Raw genomic sequence first — 25,706 nt, forward strand, 5'->3', positions numbered from 1 at the left:
AAAAGGGCCACCAAGCATCACCTCTCACAGCTGGCCAAAGCAGACCCCTTCATTCTGAACACAGATGGCACACGGAGTGAGCTTCTCTGTCTGAAGAGCAAACTCAGCAGATTTAATACTTGCAATATAATTGGGAAGAGAGCTCTAATCCTCAGTATTGTGGGACATGAAAAGAAGTCTGAGTTAAACATTCAGCAATATGTCAGAAAACAAATGGTATTCTCATCACTCAGGGTTTTATCAGCATTTCTGCTGATGTTTCTGTGGCTTCTTTAAACAGTTGGGCCAGATTGTTCTGCTGGACATGGATATCAGTCTAGATATTAAGGAATGTATTAAAAGCTTTTGCAAAAGACAGAAAACAGGTTCTGAGAAATATCACCTCTATTACTATCTTTCTCAACTGTGGACGTTATACAGAACTTCTTATATTTTATTTTTTATGTAAATGAGCTTATCTGCGATGCAAGCTGCATTACAGGTGAAGTATCCACATGATAATTTTATTAATCTCAGGCAGCTTTCGATAGTTATCTTTTCCACTTCACAAGCCTGGTAACAGAGAAAGAATAGCACCTCCAACAGGAGATCAGTGAATAAGGAATTTATGGTTAAAAGCCTTCAAAGATTGTTTCATAGCCCTACTTCCAGTATTGAGAAATACTTGAGAGAAACTTGAACAAAATGCTTAATTTGTTTAAAAGGCATTCTGAGAGTCTTGCTTACTAGAATAGTGTCAAAAGAAGAATAGTTTATGTGAGAAATAGTTTGGAAACTATGCTGACAGAACAGTGAGGAGCCTTTTCCACGGAGGCAGCATAATCTACATTGAAGATAGGTTTTTTTCTCAATAAAAGAAAAAAGGAGCAAAACTGTGAACAGCTTGTATGACTGCCTGAATTTTAGTGCTCTGGATATTTTGCAAGGAAAAAAACCAAAAGAACAGATCTGTAGATGAGCATAAGATGTCATCACAATTTGATCAGAATGCTTACCAAAGGAGCAATTCCAGTATTAAAGGAATTTCTTCCCTAATTTCTCATTCATTTTATTGTAAGTGACAACAGTAGGTGGATTCTAGAGAATGATTCATTAATATTTTTTTTCTTCCTAGAAATAAGAGGACATGCATCTTAAAGCTAATATTTATAGCCAAGGCATTTCTGGGCTTGCATACCAAGTCATGTACAAGTAGATGGTCAGTCTTTAATCATCTAGTATTTTGTTTTTAACAAATAACTCCATTTTAATGTAATTTCCCTTTTTGAAACTAAGCCCAAAATCAGTGCATATTTTGGCTTTGTTGCTCCTGCAAGACATTAAATACAAATTTATTATTGTCATTTTACAGAGTAGCTCTTTGACAGAAGTATTCAGCATTAAAACCAGGTTAAGGATACTAAATCCTTATGGTTCTTTCAGAGGTTGAGTAGGTCTTCTTTTTGGAGGTTCAGAGTAGCCAGAAATATAGCTCATGAACTTTAGCTCAATTCTGCCTTCATTCTCTGAGCAGAATCTAAAATTTAGTAATGGCACAGCCTTAGCTCCATATCCAGCTCTGTTACTCCATAGAGAGGGGTTGCAAGAGCACTGTCATGAGAAGAGTTTTTGAAGTCAGATTGGGTGAAGATTAAGAAATAGCAGCAGTTCGTATTGACCTGAATTTCACTAAGGGCTCCCACAGAAATGTGCTTTTAAAGTTCAGAAACTTTTGCATATGATTTTGCATATCAAAATTAATCCATTCTTGAAAGGTTTCAGGGAAGTGGAATTGGAGCCTACCCCTTAATAGCCCTGCAGAACTTGCACATTATCTTACAGAGAATTTATAGGTAAAGGATTAATTCCCCAGATCTTTGTATAAATGAATATATATTTGCTTCCTATGTTTAAAGAAAGTTCTTTTCATCTCCCTCTTTAATAGTTTGAGGAGGTTAAGAAGTTAAATATGCAAAATGTGTGGGCAGCACTGGATGGACTTACATGTCAAACAATAAAATTACATTTACATTTCCACTGAAACAGCTTTGACAAAAGCTGATGAGATGTGACCTATGCTTGTGACAACAGCCTCTGTAAAATATATCGAAGTTGGTTATTGTCTGATATATTGCATTAGGAGGCATATTACCAGCAGGTTGAGGGATGTGATCCTCTCCCTCTATTCAGCCCTGGTGAGGCACATCTGGAGTGCTGAGTCCAATTCCAGGCTCCTCAGCACAAGAGGGACATGGAGCTCCTGGAGTGGGTCCAGTGGAGAGCTGTTAAGTTGGTCAAAGGTCTGGAGCATCACTCTTAGGAGGGGGAAAGGCTGAGGGAGCTGGGCTTGTTCAGTGTCAAGAAGACTCAGAGAGGTCCTCATCAGTGTCTGTAAGCATCTGAAGGGAGGGTGCTAAGATGATGGATCCAAGCTCTTCTCAGTGGTGTCAAGCAATAGGACACAAGGCAACAGACAGAAACTGATTCACAAGTTCCACTTGAATTTGAGCAACTTGGTCCCTGACAGGTATCCCTGCACATGGCAGGGGGCTTGGAAGTAGATGATCTTTAAGATGATCCTTCCAACCTAAGCCATTCTGTGATTCTGATTCTTTATTGTGCAGGTGAACACTTAACAGATTGAACAGGGAAACTGGGGGATCTCCTTCACTGAGATACTCGAGAACCATCTAAAAGCATTCATGTGCCATGTGCTCCCTGCTTGAGCAGAGAGGTTGGACCAGACGAGCCCACCAGTGTTCCCTTCCAGACTTACCAGTTTTGTGATATACCTCATCCAAGTGTGAGCCTTTACTGTAATATTTTACTATACTATATATGCATATGTAAGTATACATTATTTTAGAATATTAGTGTAATCATAAAAGGTGATTTGTTTTAGGAATTGCTGTTCAGAAATTGATTTTTTAATTACCTCTAAGATTATGTCATCTGTCTGACCACTAGTGTCTCCACATTTGCAGACATACTTCACATTTCACTTGTATATAGTTCATTCATTAGGGTTTCTTCAGCATTTTCTGGAAGGAATCATGCAGCTCCCCACCTCCAGTCTGTTTGGGCAGTATTGTGTATACATGGTGATCAACACAACTGCATTTTCTTCTCTTGTGGTTTTTCAAACCCTAAATACCGTTGCCTAAAACTTCACCAGTGCTCAACGCCTTGTTTTCTCAACCTTCAAGTCAGATTGCACCATTTCTTTAGAAAGTAGGTAGCAGAAAAGATCCTGTGATGGGATGGGACTTCTTGCTGTCTAAGAGCTGACCAAGGCTAAACTCCTATGCAGACTATTTTTAAAAATCCAGTGTTTTGCTCCCAGCCCATGTGTGAGTATTACAGGGGAGCCAAATGGACCTGGAAGAAATCACTGCTGCATAGTTAAGTGGGCTGCCTTTGTTTTTGGATTTAATTTACAACTCTTGCAAACTATGGTTTTCCCACAATTGTATCTCAGAGTGCAGAATGAACAGTACCAACCTATACCAATACAATCAGAATAAAATAACAGCAGAATTTTAAAAAGATCGTGACCACAAATAACACTGAGAATTACTCTTAAGCCATGTAAAACCATGTTGTGAAAGCACACGAACTGAGCACATAGACACGAACCCTAGACATAACTGAACAGTCAGCAGGTGGAAGCTCTCAAGTCACTGTTCCACAGCAGTGTGCTGGTTCTCTTTCCATAGCTGGGAGAGCATTGCATGGGAGGTTTTGTCTCTGTCACTGTTTGTCATGATCAGAATACAGCCAGGGACCATCTGTTGAACAGTTACTTGCAGGGCAATATGTGGTATAGCATTCAAGTCAAGCCTAAATAAATAACTGCAATTTTTGAATTTCTTAGTGACTTTGTATTAATTCCATCAGACCTTCAAATTGGCTGAGAGCATTTCTAACTATTTTTCTTGGTTTTGGAGACATTATCTACTTTGCATAAGGACTTCAATCAGAGTATTAATACTTGCTTAGAAGTACATACTTATAAAGTAAATACTTAGAAGGAAAAGAAGCCAACACCTTCTTTTCCTTGTAAGGATATCTTTCTGATATAGCAGGAGTAAACATTGATCCACAAAGAAAGCTTTATTTCCTGTTTAAACTGTCAGCGAACAAACGTGCTCCAGATGTTAGCCTAATGTTTTTACAGTAAATGCAACTCCTGTGATTACAGCACCATTTTCACCCATAACACTTAAGTGCTAAAGTACTTTCTTTCTTTAACTATTGTAAATGGACTTATATTTATACAGTAAATGCCACTCCTGTTAGCATGGCATCGTCTCCACCTTAAGATTAGCACCTAACTGCTAAACCAGTTCCGTTCTGGAAATAAGAACCTAAGAACTTCTGGTTCTAAATCCACAGTAAGAGAAATTTCCTAGAGCGCTGCACGGGATGGGCTTTGTTTGTTGGAGAAATTTTTGTCACGGAATAATGCGACAGCCACTTCGCACGTTCCCCGTACGAGCTCTTCCCAAGGGGCGCAGCAGCCTCTCTCTCCTGTGTGCATGAAGCGGAGAAGGTGGAGAGGACACGCTCAGGAGACAACATCTCCGCTCTCAGCCTCTCTCCCGTGTGCATGAAGTGGGGAGGACACGCTCAGGAGAGAACATCTCCGCTCTCAGCCTCTCTCCCGTGTGCATGAAGTGCACAAGGTGGGGAGGACACGCTCAGGAGAGAACATCTCCGCCCTGGCGGCCGGGCGGAATGCTGTAGCTTAGAGCGGGCGGGCAGCGCACCATCAACGAGGCTGGAAAAGACCCCTGGGATCACCGAGTCCAAATGTGACCTTGTCACCCAGACCATGGCACCAAGTGCCACATCCAGTGTTTCCTTAAACACCTCCAGGGACGGTGACTCCATCCGCTCCCTGGGCAGCCCATTCCAGGGTCTCATCACCCTTTCTGTGAAGGAATTCCTCCCAGCGTCCAACCTACACCTCCTCCCCTGGCGCAGCTCCAGGCTGTCTCCTTTCGTCATAGCTTAGGGCTATGTCCTCTTGAATGAAGCGAGCTGCGTTCGTGGGCGCAGGGCCGGGCAGCGGGGGGTCGCAGGGACATGGACATGGGCAGGGATAGGGAGCGACAGGAACGCGGACACGGCCGAGGGTAGCAGCCCAGGCGGCGGCGGCGGAAGTGGCGGCGGCCCCCCCCCGCGCGCGTCACGGCGCGGCGCAGGCGCGCGGCGGGGCTGCCGTGGCTCCCGCTCCCCTCAGCCGTCTCCCTCCTCCCCTTCTTCCCTCCCTCCGGCCGTCCCTCCCTCCGGCCGCCGGGCCGCGGCTCCTCCCTGCACCACCTTTGGCCGAGTCGCGCGAGTGCGCAGACGGCTCAGCTCCTCGGCGGCGGCGGCTTCATCCGTGCCGAGCATCAGTCGGGAAGGCGCGTCCTCCTCCCCTGCCTCCTCTTCTCGCTGCCCCGCGGCCATGGAGCTGCCCGAGAGCCAGTGCAAGAAAGTCAAACTGAGCAACAGGGTGCCGAGCTGGGTGAGCGGGCGGGAGGGCGGGCGGTGCACCGGGGGGCAGGTGGGCGTGTGGGGGCAGGGGAGCGGGGAGGAGGCAGCGCCGAGCGCCGGGGTGATGTGGCAGGGGGCGGCAGCGGGAGCCGGGACGGGGGCTCCGGGCGCCGCTGCCCGCCGGGCCGGGAGGGATGCGGGGCGGGGGCGCGGCGGGGCGAGCCCGGTCACGGAGCGGCAGCGCCGGGGGCAGCGCGGCCGGGAGCCCCGCGGGGCGGCTGCGGGGAAGGGCAGGGAGCCCCTCCGGGGAGCACCCAGCTCTGAAGGCTTCATCCCTGCCTCTTCCGCCGCGAGCCCTCGGCTTCCAGCTTTTTGGAAGAAGGAGGACTTAAGAATGCGATCTACAATGTGGCCATTCATAAACCTTAGTTGGCCAGAGACTGGGGTTCTTTGTATAGCGGGTGTTATGTGGAAAACTGTCGAGACTGGGCTTAAAAAAATCTAACCAAAGCCTTCATTCTTGTTCATAAAGATGGGGGAAGATCGGTTTACAGCAAAGACCAAAATGCAGCTATTTAGAAGAGACATTGCAGGCCTTTGAGAGCATTTGATACCTCTGATGATGCAAGACAAGTGAAAAGAAATGGAAAAGAAAATATGATTTCTTTCAATCAATGCTGAGTTGAAACAGGCAAGACATAAGATCCAGAAAAAATTTGATATGGATGTAAGAGTGTAAATCAGTCTTTGAAGTCTTGCTGTGAGTAGCGCAGGCCACAGCTTTCTTGATAAAAGCAGCTGTTGCCTGAAAAACGGGGGAAGTTGCTGTCGTAGTTCTGGGTAGATGTTGTGCCTGTCCAAGCCTCTGACACCGCGTACAAGCTCAAACTCGTTCACAAAGAGAGTAATCGGCAATTTACATTCTTTCAGTTTCCACTAGAAAAAAGCAAAATCAGATGTTTACAAGATAGTGAAATAGACTATGACTGCGTGGGGTTAACAGAGTGTATGCAAAAGTTACTCTGTATCATTTCCTTCATCACAAGCAAAGCCAAGATAGCTTTGTCCAAACGGGGCAATTCCTTAACGGACATTAAGTGTTTGCTGAGCTCAGCTGAGGTTGGCAACCCCCTTTGTGCTACGTGGCAAGCAGAGGAAGTCTTCCACTTCTCCCTTTTTCTTCAGAAGACCTCAGCTGAAATGCTCTCTATAAACCAATAAGCTGCACCAGGAGCAAAAGTGCCGCTGATTCACATGCTCCACAGGCAAATGTTCTGGCACTTCTGGCTCTGCATCTGTTCAGCTGAGAGCGAAGGCAAAGCAGCTTACCCTGATGGACTTGGCAGCCCCCAGGAGAGTAGGCAGAGCCCCGTCTTTCAGTATTTCTCTGTGTGTGCAGTGTGATTCAAAATACACCTCTGCCTGTGGAAATGCCCTTGCCAAGCCCACCTCTGAGCACAGCAAACAGTTACTCCCCATTTACAGGCACAGCATAGCCACAGACACTGCCATTAAGTGTGGAAAACATGGCTTAATAGGGAGACATGTGGAACACTTTCTTTAGAGTGGCTTGGATTCCTAACATTCCTAACAGCTGTTATGTCAGTTTGCAGGTGACTCAGAATGAGAACTTGCTCCAATTCTTGTTTCTGAGAGCATATTCAGTAGGGTAATTTTGGCTTCATTTTTTATCCATCCCCTCTGAGGCCAGGCAGTGAGTCCCCTCCATCACTGGTCAATGAGCTGTCTCTGCTTTTGGTCATACTGGTATGGCAGCAGGTGGCAAGCAAAGACACGCTCCTTAATAATATCTTTAGCACTGAATTTCTTGTATCCACAGTCCTGAGGAAGATTCTAGGTGATTGCCGCTACTGTGATCTTTCAAATTGTCCCAACTTTAGAGCACCTGGCAAAGGGGAGCTAGTCTGTGTTGAGAGCATGCATTTGGCAGCTTGGGTGGTGCTTTATGTAGAGGTGTTTAAGTGCCTTATTGTCACTGTGGTAATCTGGTTTCTGGTGGGCTATTTAAGGATCCAAGTAAGAATTCTTGTTGTAAATGGGAGAAAATGTAATGGTATAGGCTATGGCAGAATATGGATTGGGGAATTATGTGTTTAAAAGAGTAAAAGATATTGCTCAGGTGTAATTTCTGGGCTTGCCCTTCCTTCCCAAGCACAGTTGTCCTAATCAAAGCACAGATTTTCAAACCAGAATTTGAGAAATTGAGAAAGTAGCTAATGGGAAGTATTCCTGACAGATCTTTTAGTCCTGAAATCTCATATAAATATGTAGGTATAACCTCTGTGGTAGCTGAATTTTTGTGTTGGAACCATTTCTGTTTTCCTTATTTGTGTTTGTATGTAGACAAAAAAGATGGGCACTGCTCCATGTTTTTGAGTTTCTGTTTGGCTATTGAGCAGAACACTTTGCAGGGAATAAAAAGAAAGCTACCAATTGGTTATCAGTGCTGAATAATAAATGTCATAAAGATGTGTTGTTATCAGGGAGTCACTGGTTTATAAGAGCCATGGTGAGCAAGTTAACAAATGACCTAAAGAACTTCTGTTAAGACTGGAAGTGAGAAAGGCATTGAAAGTAAGACTGCAATTCAGAGGGGAGATTGCATGTGTGGCTTTTGCAAACTTATGGGGGTTCCTGACTTGGGAAGCCAATACTGTCATCTTAGAGCAGAAAGATATGGAATTACAGTTTCTTCAGTGTATGTGGTTTATATGGAAACTGTGTCTGTTTTCTGATCCTTCCAGCTTCAAGCTGTCCCAAGTTTATGATGCAGCTTGGGGAGTCTCAGCTTGCCATGGAAAGATTTACTTCCTTCCCCAGAAGAGAGTAAATTGCTTTGTGAAAACTTAAAATTTGATATTGATCGTGGAATCACAATATTTTATTGTTGCTTGGAAGTAATGAGGAATAAATTCAGCTTATGCCAGTGTGTATGCCATTTGTCTGTTAACCATAAAACAATTAAGATATAATCTCTTCTTTTGGCTGTCTTATGATCTTGGCATTGCAGCTTGGGTTTGCTTTCCGTCATCTGGTTGCCTGTCTGTGTTCTTGCATCAAAGGTGTTTGGCACTGAAAGTCTGATTTGGTTTTGGCAATAAAAAAATTATAGCTGTAACTGGGCAAAACATCAAGAATAATAATAAAAAAACTATGTCATCTTAGGAAGTCTGTACATAAAAAAGTTGACAGAGTTAGTATTTCCTTTTGACCCCCATCATCTTTCTTTCTTTCTTTTGTTCAAGGTGTGTGTAATCATTAATTTCCTTGGTCAACTACCTGCAAAGCTAAAATTTACCTTCATGGCAGGAAAAGTAAACACTGGGGTTATCCTTCCCTCTTTATCATTGCAGCTCTCCAGTGCGCATCCAAGAAAGGATTTCTTTAGTACCCTTTTTTTACTTCAATCCCAAGATGTTTGCCTTTTGGAGCAATTTAAGTTTCTTGTGAGAAATGAACCAGCATGGTGGGGGAGAAGAAAGGAGGGGTAAATCAGCATTCTCAGCTGACATTACTGCTATAATGAAGCACAATGGACTGAAGCACTATTTCTGTTTTACGTGGCAAAATAGGAGGGTAAATATTAAGGTGAAGTGTTTGTCTACAGAATGCAGAAGCAGTGTGTTGCAGGGTGGAAGACATTTTTATGGGGATGTCAGAGTGGAAATATCCAATGGCTGTTAAAAGTGCAGATAAACCTTGGTGATTAATGCCCTTTTTTTCATTAGCCACTTTACAAAAATATACTGTGTCCTTACAGCAGTGACTACTACAGTGAATGTAACTGGGCTTAGAATTTGAAAATAGCTTTTTTAAAGAGAACTTGCTCATCACACTGTTTTTCTATCCCATGTTTCCTTACTTTCATTTCTTTTAACATTATTAATATAGATCTCCAAAGTGATGCTTTGATATAGTGTAAAAGGAAATGACTGTTCTTTATGTCTGGTATAATTTTGGTTGGTCATTTAATTTCATCAGTTGATAGTCATCAAATTTCATGTACAAGAATTTGAAGACTTCCTAAATAATTCAAGACCACAAACAATATGTGCCAGTGAGTATTTTTTTGTGCCACATCAATATTTGTATTTGTATGTCAGGGATAGTAATTAAAAACTTGGGTTATTGAAGATACAATGTTCAGCTATATATGCTCAGTGGTGTGGGCAAATCATAGGGAAGCAAATTTATTTAATAGGAAAGTGAACATAATTCGGGAACTACTTTTTTTTTTTTCTTTTTTCAGCAACGGAGAATGACTTGCTAAATTATTAACTTTTTAGAGCACCTCTTTAAAATTGGTTTTCTTTCAGAAGATAAGGGGGATTTGGGTACTGCTTTGCCTAGGATTAGTGCTGAGCTGCCTTGTTTGTGTGCCTGTACACAGACACAAAAGGTGGGTCAGCTGGTGGCTGGCAGGTGTGTGTTTGAGTGCATGCAGACTCTTTGGGCACTTTTAACCTTTAGTCTTAGGTGCCTGCTTCTGGAGTACAGGTGAGTTATTGTCCCTCTGCTCAGCTCACTGGCTGCTCCGCTGCACATGTGTGCCTCATCCTCGAGAAAGGCCTTCTTCTCCTTGCTGTGATTTCTCATCTCTGCTAAGTAGATATTAATACTTTTTTTTTTCCATAAATGTTGTGTCTTTTTCATATTTTAAGAATCCCTCCAGCCTACTTCCTCAGGGTTTCGTGAGTTTTTTAAACCTAGTGTAATACCCTGATTAGTTTCATTGCTGCTTTCCTAGTTTCCTAGAAAAGAGAGGAAGCTGATATAACTTATGGAATATGGACTGGAAGAAGTCTCCTTGGATGAGACATTTGACCTCTAATGTACGAGTCTGATGACAGACTTGTTGCCAGGGTTCAAAAGCCAAGCATGTGTGGGTTTATGTCTTGTAAGAGAGCTTACTGAGACAGTGGCATGGGATTTGTGCTTTGAGACTGCTGTTTCTCCAGTGGCTGGTACAATGCAGTACAACTGCAATTAATGAGAGAGAATGTAGCTATTACTGTGTTAGTTTGAATGGCTGTGTACATTCATTATGCACTATATAGCTTTTAATTGAAGCACTTCAATTATTTGTGTTGGTTTTAATTCCACAATTTGCTCACTGAGATCTCCAATTTTATGTACTGCATAATTGTTCCTGCTATAAGAAGAAAGATTTTGACTTTTTGACTTTTGGTTTTAGTCAGCTGTATTGCGTGCACTTTGTGCACAAACCAGCTTTGTTTTAGGAGATAAATTATTTGAAGTAACATGATCAGCAAGCGTAACATCATTTTGTATGGCTATAACTTGTTTGCAGATTGTGGTTTCTTCTGGGTTGATATGCAGTGTTCATCCAACTTTAGTTGCTGGACTATCACCACTGAATTACAGAGTTATTGTGTTTAAAACTGAACACAGGTTCTTACCTTGGGCTTCTGTTTGTACTAGCTGTGAGCCCAGCCATGTCTAGAAGTGGGGCATAAAATCACACAACTTCATGATTTCCAAATAAGTTATGGATAAACCTTTGAATAGAAGAATGATGTAGCAGCAGTCCTTGAAGCCACAAGTAGATACCATATTTTTGTTAATTCTGCTTTGTGGTGTCCCTCTCTGGAACTATGAACAGCTCTCTGCTAGTACTCCATAGAGGAAAATAGTCCCTACTTTCTTTTATATTAAATATACTGCATCTTTTCTTTTTTTGACTGGCACTGAAACAATGATGAAAGAGAAGGTAGTGGCAATATATTTGCAAGCAAGGGAAGCCAAAGCAGCATTAAAGATACCACTAATCCCTCTCATCCCCTGCCCCCTTCTCTCTTTTTTTAAAGTCCTTTTTTTTGTTTGATTGTTCATGCATGGTCTGACAATCTAAGGTCTTGATCTTTCACAAAGTTCATATAACTAGATACCATTAAAGTCTGGGATGATGCCAAGGCTGATCTTCCTGTGGGCTCTCTCACTTCAGATTGTGACATGTGTTTGACAGCAGACTTATCTTACTGAATTTATTTGTAGAGCAGGTTATTATGCTGAATAGTTTTAAGAAACTCGGTAACCAGCTTTATTTTAATTAAAATTATATTTTTAAACCCCTATCTTTAAAATAAATTTTTTAAAAAGTTCCTTGAAATAATACTTTCTTTAAACATTTAGAATCAATGATAACTATCTCTTGTCTGGAGACTGATGATAGACTGGAGACTGTGCCACACATAAAGACACTTGCTTAACTGAAATTTGGGAGAGATGCGCATAGTTTGCAATGAAAAGGCCTCTGAGGAGTTAAAAATGAGCCAAAGAGCCAGTGCCACCAAATTTGACAGGCATGATCTGCCCTTGGTGAAGCCAGGTTGGCTGTCATAAATCACCTCCTTATTTTCTGTGTGTCTTAGCATAGTTTCCAGGATCTTCTGCCCCATGATCTTGATGGGCAGAAAAGAGAGACTGGTGGGTTTGTACTTGTCCAGGTCTTCCTTACTTTCCTATTCAAAAACAGGATTATGTTCCTCCTTTTTCAATAGAAACTGCTGTGGCTTCTCAAATATGGTGGATCATGACTTAGACACATCCTCCACCACCAGTTCACTAAGGAGCTGTGTATGCATCTCATCAGGTCCCATGGACTGTGCACCTTCAGGCTCTGCAGATGGCCTCAAATGTGGTCTTCTACCTTGGGCAATGGTTCTTCATTGTCCCAGTCCCTCCATTTGCCTTTCATGACTTGGGTGGTGTGACTGGAGCACTTGTCAATGAAGATTGAGGCAAAAAATATAATTGACTACCTCAGCCTTTTCCATGTCTCTGGTAGCCATGTCTCCCTTTTCCATCCAGAGAAAGCCTACATTTTCCCTAGTCTTCCACCCTCTATAGGATTCCTTTTAGTGTTTGAGTTTGTCCAGGAGTTCCTTGTTCATCCATGCAGGTTTCCTAGCTGTTTTTGCCTGACTTCCTCTTCGTTGGGATGAATCACTCCTGAGCTTGGAAGAGAGGGTCCTTGAATATTAACCAGTTTTCTTGGGCCCCTGTTCCATTAAGGTCTTTATCTCATGGTGCTCTATCAAGCAGATCCCTAACATTACTTGAATAGAAGTCAACTCAAGCAGCTCTAGCAGTTTATCTCTCTTTATTATAGTTGATTTTTCTTAAGCAAGTTTTATTTGAAAGTAGAAGTTGATTAACCTGTCAGTCCCAAGCTTCACTGAAGTAGCCCAAGGGGTGTGGTTGTCTCTGGCCGACTCTTCTAATTTCCTGTGCCGCCTTTGATCCATGCTGGAGCTGATGGAATCAGTATTGGTTTTACTTCCATTTTTCTGTCCTCAAGTCTTTCTTTGTGCCTGTGAATGAATTTGTTTGCTTTGCCAACTCACCCTTTATCAAAGACTTAATCGACTTCTTCTTTTCCAGGGAATGCAAAGGGCAACCAATGTTACCTACCAAGCTCATCATGTCAGCAGGAATAAGAGAGGCCAAGTGGTAGGAACAAGAAGTGGTTTTCGTGGATGCACAGTCTGGTTAACAGGTACAGCCATGGATTTCTGAGGATCCTTATGTTTTAGTTACTCCTTTGAAAAGCTACTTAGCTGTAGCTCTTTTTTGCATGCAACACTGAATGTTTGTGAAATCTAAGACCTTGATGCAATTTTATTACTATTTTTAGGTAGACTAGCAGGAAATTACTCTGGGACAAATAGTAACTTGAGAATATATTTTGTTCAGTGCTCTGAGAGGGTTGTTTTTTTGATACTGTCTGCTACTTAATTCTGATTTCCTTTGTGTGTCTTGCTTTTTTTCCCCCATTCTTTTTGTTTTAACCAATTCTGTCTCTTTGTACTGTCTATTTTATCTATTTAGAAATGAAATGCAACGCAGCTTTGTTTTTGTAAGAGTCTGTACTTCTGGATCTTTTCTGTACAAGCCTCTTCTCTTTGGATTCTTATTGTCTCCTTGGTTTGAAATAACATTTCAATATAAACCTGTGCCATTGGACAGCAATTGCATGTTTAGGCAATGCATACTGGCAGTTAGTTTTGAAGTCAGCTCTGTGGGACTTTATTTTGTATATAGAGAAGATAAATACATTCTGGAAGACATTTTTTATTTTGTAACAGTGAGGAAATTTTTTCTGTCTTTCAAAGTTTTTGGAAGCTTTAAAATATTCCCTGTAAAGTTGTTTTATTTTTATTTTTAGTTAATCTGGTAATTTAAAAAATAGCAAAATATATAATTTAATTGGCTTGTAAACATTTAGAACATTGTTGTATTGCAACATAAAAGATAAAAAGTATTAGGGAAACTTACTACATTTACATTAAGTAAAACTGATTTCCACTAGTGTTAGTAAATGTGTGTGAAATGTAAAGCAGTCATTAACAAAGTGCTGAGAGCCACTCCAAGCAGATTTGCTTGCTGTCATGTATTTCTTTGGGAAAAGAATGGAGCCCTTTCTCTCCCTCTTTGCATCACACAGCTCCAGCCTGTCTCAATGCTTGAATGATCTGGTGGGCTGCCTTTCTGTTTCTTCTGGTAATTCATTAATCTAATTTTGAAAAAGGTCATGATAAAAATGTGTTCTCAGTTATCTGCATGGCAACATTTTCCAGTCAATGTTCTTTTTAAACAAATGTAATCTTAATGTTCAATTTCCTTTTTTTTTCAGGAAGGAGGGTGGTGGTAAGATATCAAGAATATGTGTGGGAAGCTAGGTTTTTGAAGATGTTTGAGCAGTAATGTGAAAGGGTGAAAAGGACTGTAAGCATTGAAGTAAGCAATATTAGCCATTCTAGAACCATGCAAACATGAGTCTCAAAATTCTAATAGGTAATAGAATAAAAGCTGAAATATTGGGACACTCCAAGACTCTCTCACTTTGTCAGCACTCATGGAGTTGGAGTGCATGGAAAGATCTTTCAGGGATTGCTTTTCATTTTTCAAGGTAACCTTTATTGAGAGCTCTTTTTTAATGAATGTTGAGTCAGAGGGTCCTCGTAAAGAAAACTGAGGAATTTAGGAAAAATGTGGAAAACCATTGCTTTAATGTGTAAAATAATATGCAATTTTTAGAGTGTAAGTTATTTTAAAGACTTGTCACCTTGAGGAATGTTTTTAAGTACGTTAATGTATAACCTTAACTTTTGCAATTCATTGCATGTTGGAGACCAAATGATGTGTGAAAAGACAGAGCATGTGAGTGAATAGCAAGCTAGATGTGGGGACAAAAATGGCAAGCCAAAGACCTCAGTGAGAAGTAAATGAAGAAGTTGCTGAAATCTTCTTTTGGATTGTTGTGCCTATTTTCTGTGATGGGGGTGTACGTAACTGCTGCCGAAAGAAGACCATTCTGTTTCCTGCCTTGTGTTCCTTCTCTTGCCTAGCACAAGCTGTACCTCTTGCCCAACTCAACACTGAGCTGATTTAACTTAGGAAATCATCAGTGAACTTACCACAGCCTCCTCCCAGATAGACAAGAGGGAGAAAACCCTTTACCTTACTCTCTCTTTACCTATTGTCTGTGTAAAAGCCACTTGGCTTATATTCCAAGTAAGCTTATCCAGAAGGCATTGCTGCTGATGCCTGTCACTTTGGGATTTTCACAATGTACATGTACTACAGCTTGCCTTAACTTGTTCCTATGCTTATATATTTATATTATTATTGACTATTTTAGGTCTGTCTGGTGCTGGGAAGACCACAGTGAGCATGGCACTGGAGGAGTATTTAGTGTGCCATGGTATTCCGTGCTACACTTTGGATGGTGACAATATCCGCCAAGGCCTTAATAAGAACCTGGGTTTCACACCAGAAGATAGAGAGGAAAATGTGCGTCGTATTGCTGAAGTTGCTAAATTGTTTGCAGATGCTGGTTTGGTGTGCATTACTAGCTTCATCTCTCCTTATGCTCAGGTGAGTGTGAAAAACATCTAGATGAAGTGTAGGGAAAATGCAAAATATCATTCAGAATCCTAGTTACAAAAATCCATTTCTGAGCATAGCCAGAATCTAATACTTACTTGGTTGTTTGCTTTTTTTTTTGGTGGCGTTTGTGCTTTATGGAGGTGATTGCTCAAAACAGAAATAGTAATTTAAAATATAAAATGCTGACAATAATTCTATAAGTGGAACTATCCTTCAGTCCATTAGACAGAATTATTACTCTAATAATACAAACAAGCTCAAGTGATGTTCCAAGAAAGACTCTTAAAATTGCAATATCTTGTTTGATCCATGTAGATTCCAGTACTTTTTAAATATGAAGACTAGGTGTACACTTAACCTGAAGGCTTAGAAATTGCTTCTAAAAGCAATTTACCTCTTTTAGTGAATGAATGATGAGAACTTTATTTTTACCAAGTGACTTAAGGGAAAAGTGTTTTAATTGCCTGTAGGTTCTTTTTACTTTATTTCATGTTGTGTGTACAATATGACATTTATTTAAAACTTAAAATTAATGTAAATCCATGTTCACATTGTTGTGTTAAGACTGTTTTCACCTGTACATAAGAACCTGGAGGGGAGAGACAAAAAGGATGTGTGAACACCCAAGTTTCTTGAAGAATGACCCAGGGACTTTAAGCTTAGGTGTTTCACAGCATGAGAATGTGTTATTTCTTTGGTTAGAGTGGTGCAAACACTTCTGATAATAATTTGGGGAACTCAAACTCTACAGTGTAACAGAAGTCTCTAGCTATGAGAAAAATAACTAATGAACATTATTTAGTAAGAGAAGATTTTAGTGGATTTTGGAAGAACTTTTTTGTTCTCTCAGTGAAAGTCACCAATATTGTTCCAATGCTTGGCAAGCCATAAAAATATGATAAAATAATGGAAATAATAAAATATTTTGACTACACAAGTCTTGTCAGATTAAGGAATGTAGGGAAGACTGGTACTTGGGACAGAAGGGTGGTTATATCAAGAGCAGCAGATAACACCTCCTCCCTGCAGTACTCAACTAGGCAGATGTTATTCTTCAGATATATATGTATGGATATAGAAAACCCTGCATTCTATTGGCTGGGTTTGGTTGTGGGTTTTTGTTATAAATCAAGTTTAATGTAAAATATCTCACATCTTCCTGTCAGCTTTTACCATGTGATGTACTGTAGCCAAAGTGATGTACCTTGCAGGGCATCAGATAATCAAATCACATTTCTCTTTTGAAATTTTGAAAGCTTGTTTACATTGGGCTGTCATCTTCTTTAAAATGAATTTCAAAGGCAAAAGCCAGTAAAAATATATGGGGGCAACGTTTTAGGTTTTTTCTTCTGTTTTCTTGCAGGATCGTAATAATGCCAGACGAATTCATGAAGGGGCAAGTTTGCCTTTTTTTGAAGTATTTGTGGATGCCCCATTGCATGTCTGTGAGCAGAGAGATGTTAAAGGACTCTATAAGAAAGCCAGGGCTGGAGAAATTAAAGGTGAACTTAGTTGTAATCACATCCTTTCTACAGAAGTGTAATTATTGGTGTAATTAGTGAACCATTGGTGTAATTTGATTCCAGATGAGTGGATGTCCTCAAGTCTATCACCCTTAAAAAGAGTATGGATTCAGGACAGGACTGGGAAGAAAATTGGAATTAACTTCTAACTCATGGAACTGAGTAGCTAAGTGTGTAGGACAGTAAAAGGGAGGAAGTGGCTGACCACAGATAGAAAAAGCCTTGAGCACATTAAAGGTTGCAATAGAAACCACGTAATGATTGAGGATTAGTCTGTCTTTGTGTGTGCATTTACCAGTTGAAAAGAGCCTAATCCTTTCTAAAGTCTTTAAAGAACTGCATTCGTAAAACCTGCTAGTTTCTTCTAAAAAGTCAAACATGGCCGCTGTCACCTGTAAAGACCATTAAGAGCACTTCTGAAGATACTAACTTTTAAATCTGTGTTCTATTCTAGTTCCCATGGACATTATTTCCTATTCCCAGCCTCAGGTCAAGATTTAAGTATAACTTGCAGTAAAAAAAACTTAACTGTGCAATCATTCATTACAAGTATTGTTTCAAGTGCTGCTTTGCTGTGTTATGTTATAGTTTCACAAGCTGATGATAGATAGCTCTGTATTTAGTAGCAAAGCAGTTTTTTTTAAAGTAATCTCTTCTGGGGGTGGAGTTTGCAGATGCTGTATGAATTCACTTTAATCAGAAGTGATACAAAATTCAAGAAATCAAAGACATTTTGTGTGAGTGGTTGCTTGATACTTCTAGTGCTACAAGATATTTAATGCGAGCACCAGGAATAAATAAAGCTGAACCAAGATTTGTTCAAAGTCAAAGCAACATGGCTTGAGCTGACATGATACAAAGATACAGTTCTGTACAGAATCCTTATTTGTGCCTATTTTATGAACATCCTTAGTATTTTGTTAATTTTACAAGCCACGTACTGGAACTGTGTTCCTGAAGAAGTGGTAGTGAGGTAAACAGTGCCTGAGTAAGATACAAGTGGGTGTAGCAGTGACTTTATCTTATGACCTGTCTGATATACGAAGGATGAAAATTAAACAAACTTGCCAATTCATAAGGAAAGTGAGCAATTGTTATCAAGTTTTGCTCTGGAAATGGTAGTGAGAAATTTTCTTTGTCTCATGTTCCCACTCCTCCAGTAATCAGATCCTTATAAAGTATACAGGTTTTGGAAAAGGTACCAGCCTTTCTTTATTACATGAGGTACTGCAGTAATTGATATTTTTCTTAGAGGAGGAACAAAACTACTAATTTTGAGGGTATTTAAATCCAAAGGGAAAAACTGGAGTACTAATGTTTGCATTTGCATTTGTGGAGGATGCAGGTGTTGAGTTGCTGAAGCCCAGCTGATATTCCTGATGGAGATGTGACTTGTAGTGCTGATACTCTTTGCCTTTGGGCTTGATTTTTCCTTGTTTATGCATGGGTGGTAGAATCTCCACAATTTCAAAGCAGGTTGCAAGCTAAGTAGGCCAGAACAAGTGTCACTGGTAGCTTGTACAGTCTGTGACAGCTATTATAATAAACACAGTCATCAATCTTACATTAGCAGCTATCTTGAGATGAGTAAATTAGCTCAACTAATGTAAAAGGTGTTGGAATTCCTTACTTCAGAGTACTGCTTGGTGGTATGAGTGTGAATTTACATATATGCTGGATGTTCATAATATTTTTTCATCCTTTATTTATTTTTTTAAGAGTAACAGTCAGATGATAGCATGACAAGCTCTGAGTTGATGCGCACAGTTCTTCTGCCAGTGCTCTTTTTTAATTCACAGTAAAAATCAAATAGCTTCACCAACAAATAAGTGCTTTGTATGTACTGCAGAATGCTGATGTTTGATGCTGTCAGATACTATGATTAACAAAGAAGATAAAGAAAAAACCTGCTGATTTCCCTAAGAATTCCTGTATTAAGGAAGCTAAAACTCCATGTTCCTGCCTGTTGTGTTCATTTATATATAGAAAACTGCCTGTGAACAGCATTAAAGTGATGTCATCTTTTGGAGGAAGTCACCTAATATTTTTGTTTTATGTTCTGTAGGTTTTACTGGGATTGACTCTGAGTATGAAAAACCAGAAGCCCCAGAGCTTGTGCTGAAAACTGATTCCTGTGATGTGAATGATTGTATACAACAAGTTGTGGAACTTCTTCAAGAGAGGGTGAGCAGAAATGGAGACATATCTTAGAAATGTTTTTCCCAAGTATTTGTACACGCAATCTGAATATAAGTGCTGGGAAAAACAAAGACAGTTTTTGACACATAAAGGCTTATGCATCTTTGAATTCAAACTTTTAAACTTGTCTTATTGTGTTTCCTTTTTAAGTATAAACAATGCACAGCATTGATCTCCAAGTGAAATAAGATTTGGTCAAGTGGAAAATTAATTTGTATCAATAACTGTAGAGGAGGCTGTCTCAATTGTTACAGAACCAACAGTGAATGCTGACTTAAAAATGCTAGCAACCAATTTTAAAGAGTCTGAATTTTTACATTGTCTCAATAGTGTACAAATTAATATATACTGCACATGTGAAGAGACAGGAGTGCACTTACAGATTGATTTGATCTCACTTAAATAGGGGCTGCTGTGCTTGTGTCTGCTTTCCCTTGTTTCCACTGTTTTTCTTGTACTAGTAAAAGTACTCCTGCAATTGTGTAATGACCAGCTCAGAAAGCTATCTTCTTCTGACATGGCTGAGTTGAGTTTATGGTTCATAGCTTCTGAAAAGGTAGATCTCTTTCCTTGTTCATGCCTGCAATCAACACCATCCCTTTTGAAGTCTCCAAGCCTTCTCTTGTTGCCTGATAAGTAGATTTGGCTCATTACCCAACCTAAAAACCTCACCCCCAACAAATGCCGCATGGAGAACAAAACAAACAGACAAAAAACCCCAAACCCAACACTAAAAGTGAAGGCAGTAAAGAGATGGCTTTATCCTCTTGGAATCATACCCCCAGAATTTGCTAATCCTCATGTAGAAGAAATGTGTTTCTTTACATTCTTATCTATAGTCAGTGGTTGGTGGATGATATTCCAGATAACTATTTCTTTTTAACTGAGATACTCTTGCAGATAATAACTCATGGTTTTTTTATGTGAGTTGTGTGAGTTGGATGTTCTGGAAGTTTTGAGTATAGACAGTAGTTTGAGTAAATAAAGCTCTATAAAGTGTTGAAGTTGATACAAGCAAACAGGCTCACCATGCAGCCAGTACGAGTTAATTTTAACCCTCTGTGTAAGTACAGCTCTGGAGAGATTGTACTGAAATTTTCAAGAAAATTCCTCAAGGATGACTGTTTGCTTGGGGTTGCTCAGGAGATAGGGCAGAAAACCATAAGATAATTTTTGCCCAAACCCCCATCTGAATATTGTTTTGGAAGAAAATAGGAGAGCTGTGTAGGAGTCCCACCTATGAGAGGTGGCAGTTTCTGCCTGGAGGGGCCCTGTGCCTCCTGCTCAGAACAATTCATACTTATAGAAACCTATGTCACATGTGTCAAGATAATGATTCCCGAAAGCTTGCATTGGTACACAGTGCTGACTCCTGGCTCCTAGCCCAGTCAGCTTTGTTTAAGGCACATCTAGCACTTTTTTCCTCTTCTTTGAAAATAACAGTATAATGAATGGCACGATACCTTAGGGGTTGCTTAGTTCTGTGAGAGACAGTGAAGTCGAGGCAAGGCTAAATGGGCATGTCTTGGTTTTAGACTATATTAATTCAGTGCTATCTTGAAAATATGATTTCTGTAGATTTCCTGTAGTCTGAATAAGAAGGGTGAAGAAGGACTTTTTATAAGGGCATTTAGGGAGAAGGCAAGGCTTTAAAGTGACAAAAGATAGTTTAGATATCAGGAATAAATTAATTACTGTGAGCCTGGTGAGACACTGGTACAGGTTGTCCAGAGAACCTGTGGATGCCCCATCCCTGGAGGTGTTGAAGGCCAGGTTTGATGGGGCTTTGAGCAACTTGGTCTAGTGGAAGGTGTCACTACCCATGGCAGGGAGGTTGGAACTAGATAATCATTAAGGTCTCTGCCAACCCCAACCATTGTATGCTTCTATGATTCTATGAAATAAATTGTTCAGCATTATAAAAACGTTTTTCAGCATTATGGAAACGTGCTTGTGCTGCAGAGAAGGCTACCTACATGCTCTACTTTAAATAACAGGGGCATAGCCAGGAACTCAAGAGAAGCAATTTTCCAATTTTATATGGCACTTGTTAAGACCTTGTGTGCATACATTGTCCAGGTTTGTGCCTTTCTCCTTCACCCAGAAGAAAACAGACATTGATGTGCTTCTGTGAGCTGAGCAGAAAGTCACCAAGATTGCCAGAGGCTAGAGTATGTCACTGCACAAGGAGAGGCTGGGAGGAAGTGGATTTGTTCAGACTGGAGAAGGCTAAAGGAGTTCTTGTTGCAGTTTCTATCATCCAAGTCAGAAAGTATAGGAAAGACTGATGAAGACTTATTTTAGAGGTGTACAAGTATACACAGCAGCACACATGAGATAAAATATGGGAGATTAAAATTAGACATAGGGGAGAAAACCTTTTGCTATAAAGATGGTCAATTATTAGAAGAAGTTGCTTTGAGTGTTTGGGGTGCTCTGTCTTAACATCTCTGTCTTAGAGATGTTAAATTCTTGATTGGCCAAGGTCCTGAGCAGCCTGCTGTAGTGGGACCAGTTTTGAGCAGGAGACTGGACTAGATGATTTCTGGAGGCAATCAGCATCAGCAAAGAACCCACCACCCCAGTGTGAGGAGGCACATTTCCATAATGCTTCTAGTTTATTTTTTATTATTTTGTCATTTTTTATATGAATGCCTTGTGAAATAACAAATATTGTGGAATATTCTTTAACTTGTCCTTTGGTAGAATTAAGCTTTCTGTAAAACTGATGCCTCAGAATGGTCACTAGATGGCTTGCTAGCCTAACATTTTCCTAATTCCTAAAATTCATGCAGTTTAAAGATGCATGGATTCCTTTTGTTACTGGTTTTCTTGTTTTGTTGATGTCTTTGTAATCTAAGTTGATGTTTTAAGAACCACTTTCATGTGTGCAAGGGAGTCTAGGTTTAGTAATCCTACAAGTTCTCCCAATGTCAGATTCTGTTGTTAGAACTGTCTTCAAGCTGTTTACATTTGTATAATGAAGTAGGTTGTTGACAGAAACTGCATTGTGAAACCTTTGTTTTGCCCATTAGTGGGACACTAAAACCAGGGTAATACTTGAAGAGATCTTTTTAATAGGCACGTTTATTTTAAGCTATTGATGGTTTGTAAAATTAGGACATCCTCACCTGGTAATGAGCCAGGGTCCAGAGGGAAATCTGTGAGGCAGCTTAATGTGCTCTCCATCATTACAGTGTTGCTTACAGGAGGCAAAACCTTCATTTGATTCTGGGGTTGTTGTTGTCACAGGAGTCTGCTGCAGCTCTCCTGGGCTGTCATGCTGCTGCTCAGGCAGAGAAAACAAAAGGCTGATTTTGCCTAACTTACAATGTATTAAAATCTGCTTCCAAAGTGATGTCTGATATGTAATGGACCAAGCTTTTCCTTATCAAACATCATTTCTAAGTGCTAGTTTAATTTGTTTTTGTTTGATGCGTCTTTGAGCATATGAATTATGCAACAGGCAGTGAAACTCATCACATCTTGATACTCCCTTAGTCATTTTATCTCTCACTTGTCAGCCTATTCTACTGCCTTTGTTTTTCGTTCCTTGGAGGTAGTGCCTAAGGTCTGATAAATGCATTAAAATTCCTGAGGTAACCTTGTGTTTTCTGCAAGCATGCTTATTTATTCTACCATGCATATACTGGAAAAGTCAAGATAATTTAATTATTGTTTGTTCTCTAAGGGTGAGCTTTTTTCCTCCAAAAGTAAAGCATTATTTTACAAAGATTTCTCAAACACTAAAAAATGTGTTTTAAATAGAATAGTCAGCCTCTTTTCACTGATTTTTTGCTACTGAATATCACTGGAACATTTGACTGGGTTTTGACATATTACACCATCCTTTGCTGGAGGAAACTCTTAACAGTTTTATCATAACGACCTTCTCTCTTCTTTTAATTATGGTTTTATCTTTGTTGATCTCTTCCAACAAGTTTAAAGTCTTAAGCATTGTGGAGTGATAATATCTTGCTTAATACACATGGAAGAGCACTGAATTTTTTCAAATAAAAATATGTTGGTTATAGAGCTAGGTTTTGGTTCATTGCATATATATGCACAGATGATGTCACATTTAAATATTCTAAGAGTTAGGATATAGATGAAAATACTGGTGTTATGGCATTAGCTGTAGGAAATACTTTTATTGTGTACTTCTGTATTAATTTTCAGTAGAGAAGGAGCTTTATGTATTTTGCCTTCATGTTGTCATTTCTAATGTGTCTTGTATAGTGAATAACTGAAAATCATAAGTGCTTAGTCTCTAAATCTTTTCTTACTTCTTCAGCATATTAAAAGCATTGAGTCTGCCTTTCTACTGTAGATAATGTAGGCATTAAGAAGTCATAAAAACTTCATTCAATTCAATAGTTAAATATTTACTAGATAAATGTTATATGGGTTACTTAAGGTTTAGAAAAAAAACTCTTGTCAGAATGTTTCACTTTAGCCAGTCTGCTGGCTTGAGTAACTAACAATATATCATAATCGTGGAACAGTGCTGGCTTTTAGATGAGCAAAAATTGCATAATTAATAAATTCTTGCTGCTGTCTAGTGCAACATTAGAATTTTACTTCTTGATGTGTGTTCAGTGCCTAAGAGGCATTCTGAGCAAACATTAAGTTCTTTTTATTCCTTCTATACAGGACATTGTACCAGTGGATGCCTCTTATGAGGTGAAAGAGCTTTATGTGCCAGAAAACAAGTTACAGTTGGCCAAAACTGATGCTGAGTCTCTGTTAACCCTGGAAATAAATAAGGTATTGTGTGTTCAGCTGTCTCATTGCTGCAGTTGAAGGACAGTCTGATCTGTTGCTTAGTGTAAGTAGATGCAGCAGAAATACCTGCAGTGGTTACAGAATACAACTTGATAGACTTTTTCCCTCTTTCCCTGTGTGAAAACAACAGCATCTGTGGTTTCTTTGTTTACTTACCAGAGATAATACATCTTCATACTTCCATGAATAATGTCTGGTATAGTGTTACTTAGTTTATCCCCACCCTGGAGCAAAAATCTACAGTGATTTCCTCCCACACTCCCTCCAGATCCATGGATGAAACCATGCCTGGAATGTCTTGTATGAGAAATTGTTTCTAGAAGTATTGCTTCCTTTTTTTTTTAGTTTACTTACATAAACCATTTTGTTGTGAATTGTAATTGCCTAGAAATATAAGGGAAATCAATTACTACTTCTTGATTCTTCCTGTTGGTAGCCTTCAGCTGAACAACATTAACTTTTAATATGCATACCAAGCTCAAACAATTGCAAAGACCAGATCTAGTTTATTGCCTTTTTTGCTGATTAGAGCATACTTGTGCTGTGTTTCTAGTTTCCAGCAGAGAGAATATAGAAAAGCATGGAATAACTTGATCAGCCCTATTCTTATTTTGGTTAAATACATTATTTTTCAACTCAGAGCAATTAGATGAAGCTGCTTCTGGCTGTGTTTTTGTTCTACTTCATTCATTTTTCTGTATAACTAAGCCTAAACACAGATACAGTGCATGAGTTTTTGCACTGGCTTTTTGATGGTATTACTAGAAGTTAAAGCTAAGCAGTTGATCTAGGAGCTGGCTAAGCTCAGAGTTCAGCATCTATTGTGAGTAGACCTTGAAGGATTGAGATGACATACTAAGCATTCAACTAGGTAATTTTAAAATTTTCTTGGTCTTCTACTAGTAATGAATATTGATACTTCCTTTCATATTTTTCTATTTTTTTCCACATACATCTGTTTAGAACTATTAATTGCTTTGTTGAGGAATAAATACCTAAGGTCACCATTATTAAACTTCAGTAGGGTCCCTTTCTAAATTGCTCCCTATCTAGAAAAACAAATAATTTCTCCCTCCACCCCCAACCACCGGCTTGTTAAATATCAATCAAGATTCTGATGTGACTTTGGGAATAAATTGTGTTTTGTACTTGCCTCAGTATAATTAAACAGTGTAATAAAATTAGTCATGCCCTTTGCAAAAGAGACTTGCACAAGCAAAGCCTGTCCTTGTCAAAAACTTGACCAAGTCTTAGTAATGCACATGCAGAAATAATGGAGACCACACACTAAGTCATAGTGTGACTGAGTGCTGAGGAAGGAAATTCTGTGTAAACTGATATCTCATGCTAAAACAAATACTAGTCCAGAGAGAATTTTAGTTCTGGATTGTCTCTCTAGTTTATGAAAAATAATTATTTCACATTTCTTTAAAGATTAGACCTCTTAATATTTACCTTCATAATTCTGATTTTTTTTTTAGTGGTAATCATATATATTGTTATTATTTTTTCTTTTTCTTTTTAACATCTTTGTTATTTTACTTTGTTAGATAAAGGCAAGTGGGATTCTTTAATTTTACTAAGATGAACTTTATCAAGATTTATAAATAAAATTTGTTGTTGTGTGTTTGTTGGTTTGGTTTTTTTAACACATGGAAATTTGATCCAGTGTAGAGACTGGGAAATAGCCAAAAGTATGAACAGTGAGGAACAAGTTTTTTTTTCCTTACTTGTAGAAACTTTGAATTATTTGTGATTAAAAATGGTAACACTGAGAAATCTTCCATTTGTACTGTCCTGCATTTT

General features: G+C 39.5%; 1 protein-coding gene across 1 annotated transcript in view; it reads left to right on the forward strand.

The window, feature by feature from the left end:
• Nucleotides 1-5,282: 5,282 nt before the first annotated feature.
• The window catches only part of PAPSS1 (3'-phosphoadenosine 5'-phosphosulfate synthase 1), a 39,998-nt gene continuing 19,574 nt past the window's right edge, over nucleotides 5,283-25,706 (forward strand). The window contains exons 1-6 of the mRNA XM_059470966.1: nucleotides 5,283-5,491; nucleotides 12,886-13,000; nucleotides 15,146-15,381; nucleotides 16,757-16,895; nucleotides 18,982-19,100; nucleotides 23,769-23,882. Of these exons, the coding sequence (XP_059326949.1) occupies nucleotides 5,432-5,491; nucleotides 12,886-13,000; nucleotides 15,146-15,381; nucleotides 16,757-16,895; nucleotides 18,982-19,100; nucleotides 23,769-23,882 (783 nt within the window). The 5' untranslated portion in view covers nucleotides 5,283-5,431. The remainder of the gene's footprint in view (nucleotides 5,492-12,885; nucleotides 13,001-15,145; nucleotides 15,382-16,756; nucleotides 16,896-18,981; nucleotides 19,101-23,768; nucleotides 23,883-25,706) is intronic.

This window comes from Ammospiza nelsoni, chromosome 4 (genome assembly GCF_027579445.1).
Source record: "Ammospiza nelsoni isolate bAmmNel1 chromosome 4, bAmmNel1.pri, whole genome shotgun sequence".
In the NCBI taxonomy this organism is placed as follows: Eukaryota; Metazoa; Chordata; class Aves; order Passeriformes; family Passerellidae; genus Ammospiza; species Ammospiza nelsoni.